Source organism: Trypanosoma grayi (genome assembly GCF_000691245.1).
Source record: "Trypanosoma grayi strain ANR4 Tgr_942_V1, whole genome shotgun sequence".
NCBI lineage: Eukaryota > Euglenozoa > Kinetoplastea > Trypanosomatida > Trypanosomatidae > Trypanosoma > Trypanosoma grayi.
The window spans coordinates 3,342-5,330 of record NW_008826561.1 but is presented as its reverse complement, the minus strand read 5'-3'; the positions used below and the strand labels follow the sequence as shown (position 1 = coordinate 5,330).

The 1,989-nt window shown below is 61.2% G+C and overlaps 1 protein-coding gene across 1 annotated transcript; it reads right to left on the bottom strand.

Annotated features, from left to right (window-relative positions):
- Positions 1–159: 159 nt before the first annotated feature.
- Positions 160–1,779, bottom strand: DQ04_09421010 (putative aldehyde dehydrogenase; the record flags this gene model as incomplete). Its single annotated transcript, XM_009315930.1, has 1 exon — positions 160–1,779. One exon carries the CDS (start codon positions 1,777–1,779, stop codon positions 160–162), a length of 1,620 nt encoding a protein of 539 aa, XP_009314205.1.
- Between the last annotated feature and the right edge of the window lie 210 nt (positions 1,780–1,989).

The window sequence follows — 1,989 nt, the reverse complement described above, 5'->3', positions numbered from 1 at the left end:
ACACACACACACACACACACACACACACAAGGATCGACACCGCGTGCGTCTACGCATTCTTTTGACGCGTGGCATCTGCCGCAGAGACGGTTGCACTCTTCTTCGCCTCCCCGCCATCCGTGATCACACGCCACGGCCTCAGCATCACACCCACCCGCTTCAACAGCGAGATGGCGCTGGCCATGCGGTGAAATATGTTCCGTGGCGCCACCAGCGCAACCGCGTGCAACAGCATGTCGTATGACTCACGGCTCTGCGGGAACCACCACAGATTGCGGTGCAGCATCCAACTTGGGGCGCGGTCATCGTTGATGCAGCGCACGTTGCACATTTCCCGCAGCCCCAGCGCACCATGTGTGCGGCCAATGCCGCNCAACTTGGGGCGCGGTCATCGTTGATGCAGCGCACGTTGCACATTTCCCGCAGCCCCAGCGCACCATGTGTGCGGCCAATGCCGCTGTTCTTCCACCCGCCCCACGGCGCCTCACTGACGCCGTGCGAGTAGAGGTGATCGTTGATGCTAACAACACCGCTCTGGAGCTGCTCTGCCACGCGGCGGGCGTTACGACTGCTGCTGGAAAAAACGCTGCTGGTCAACGCGAAGCTGCAGTCATTCGCCATGGCAACCGCCTCCGCCTCCGTCGCAAACGGCACAACCGGCAGAACGGGGCCAAACGTCTCCTCACGCATCACACGCATGTCAGCGGTCACGCCGGTTAGCACCGTGGCGGGGTAGAAAAGGCCGCGCGACACGCTGCCGGTCGCCGTGCTCTGTGCGGCGATGCATGCACCATGCGCAACGGCGTCCTCCACGTGCTCCTTGATCGTCTGCCACTGCGACTTTGTCGTCACGGCGCCAATGTCCACGTTGAAGTCAACGTCAGGCCCGTGCCGCAGCGCCCGTGTCTTGGCGCACAGCTGCGCGAGGAACGCGTCGTAGATAGACTCATGCACGTAGACGCGCTCGACACCGGCGCAGGCTTGCCCGGCGTTCTGAAAACCCGCCCACAGCGCGCAGTTCACCGCCCGCTCCACCGCGGCGTCGGCCAACACAATCATTGGATCGTTGCCTCCGAGTTCCAGCGACACCGGCGTCAGTGTCTGCGCGGCGAGGGCCATGAGCTCCTTGCCGACACGTACGCTGCCGGTGAAGAAGAGCTTGTCGACGCCGGCGTTCAGCATCGCAGGGCCAATGTCCCCGCCCGGCAGCACGACGTGGACAAAGAGGCCGGGCGGGAAGCCACCGGCGCTGACGCACTCCTCGATGAAGTAACCAACGTGCGTCGTCGGCGTCGCCACCTTCAGCACGACACCGTTTCCGGCCATCAGCGCCATGAGTATCTCACTAAAGGGAATCGCAAAGGGGAAGTTCCACGGCGAGATGATGCCGACAACGCCAACGGGGATGTACTGCAGTGTGTTCGACTTGTTGGCGAAGAGAATGTTTCCACACGACAGTTTCTGCGGTGCGAGGACGCTGGCTGTGTTCTTGGCATACCAGTCGCATGCCATCACACCTGGCAGGATCTCCGTGGCGAGCGCGTCGTGTCGTGTCTTACCACTACACTGCGAGATTATGCTGGCACCACGTTCCGCGTTGTCCGCGAGGAAGCGCTTTACCTTTTCAACGTGCTGTGCTCGCTCCTTGAAGGAGAGCGACGCCCACGCCTTTTGCGCGTCACGAACTCGCCTGACAGCAACAACCACGTCGTCAAGGTGGTTGGGCTCGACGGGCTCCAGCGCCTTGCCGGTTGCAGGGTTAATTTGCTGGATGGTCATGGGACTGCACGCGACCTCCTAGGAATAGGCCAATGACTACCTCTTTCGCTCTCTCTCTCTTTCTCTCTCTCGGGGTGTTCGTGTCTGTGTGTGTGTTTATCTATGCTCCCCTGCTCTGGCTACTGAATGGAGGAGGACGCACCAGCCGCAACACCACACGTATACAATATGTGCGCAGAGATGGCTCAAAGAGAGAGAGAGAGAGAGAGA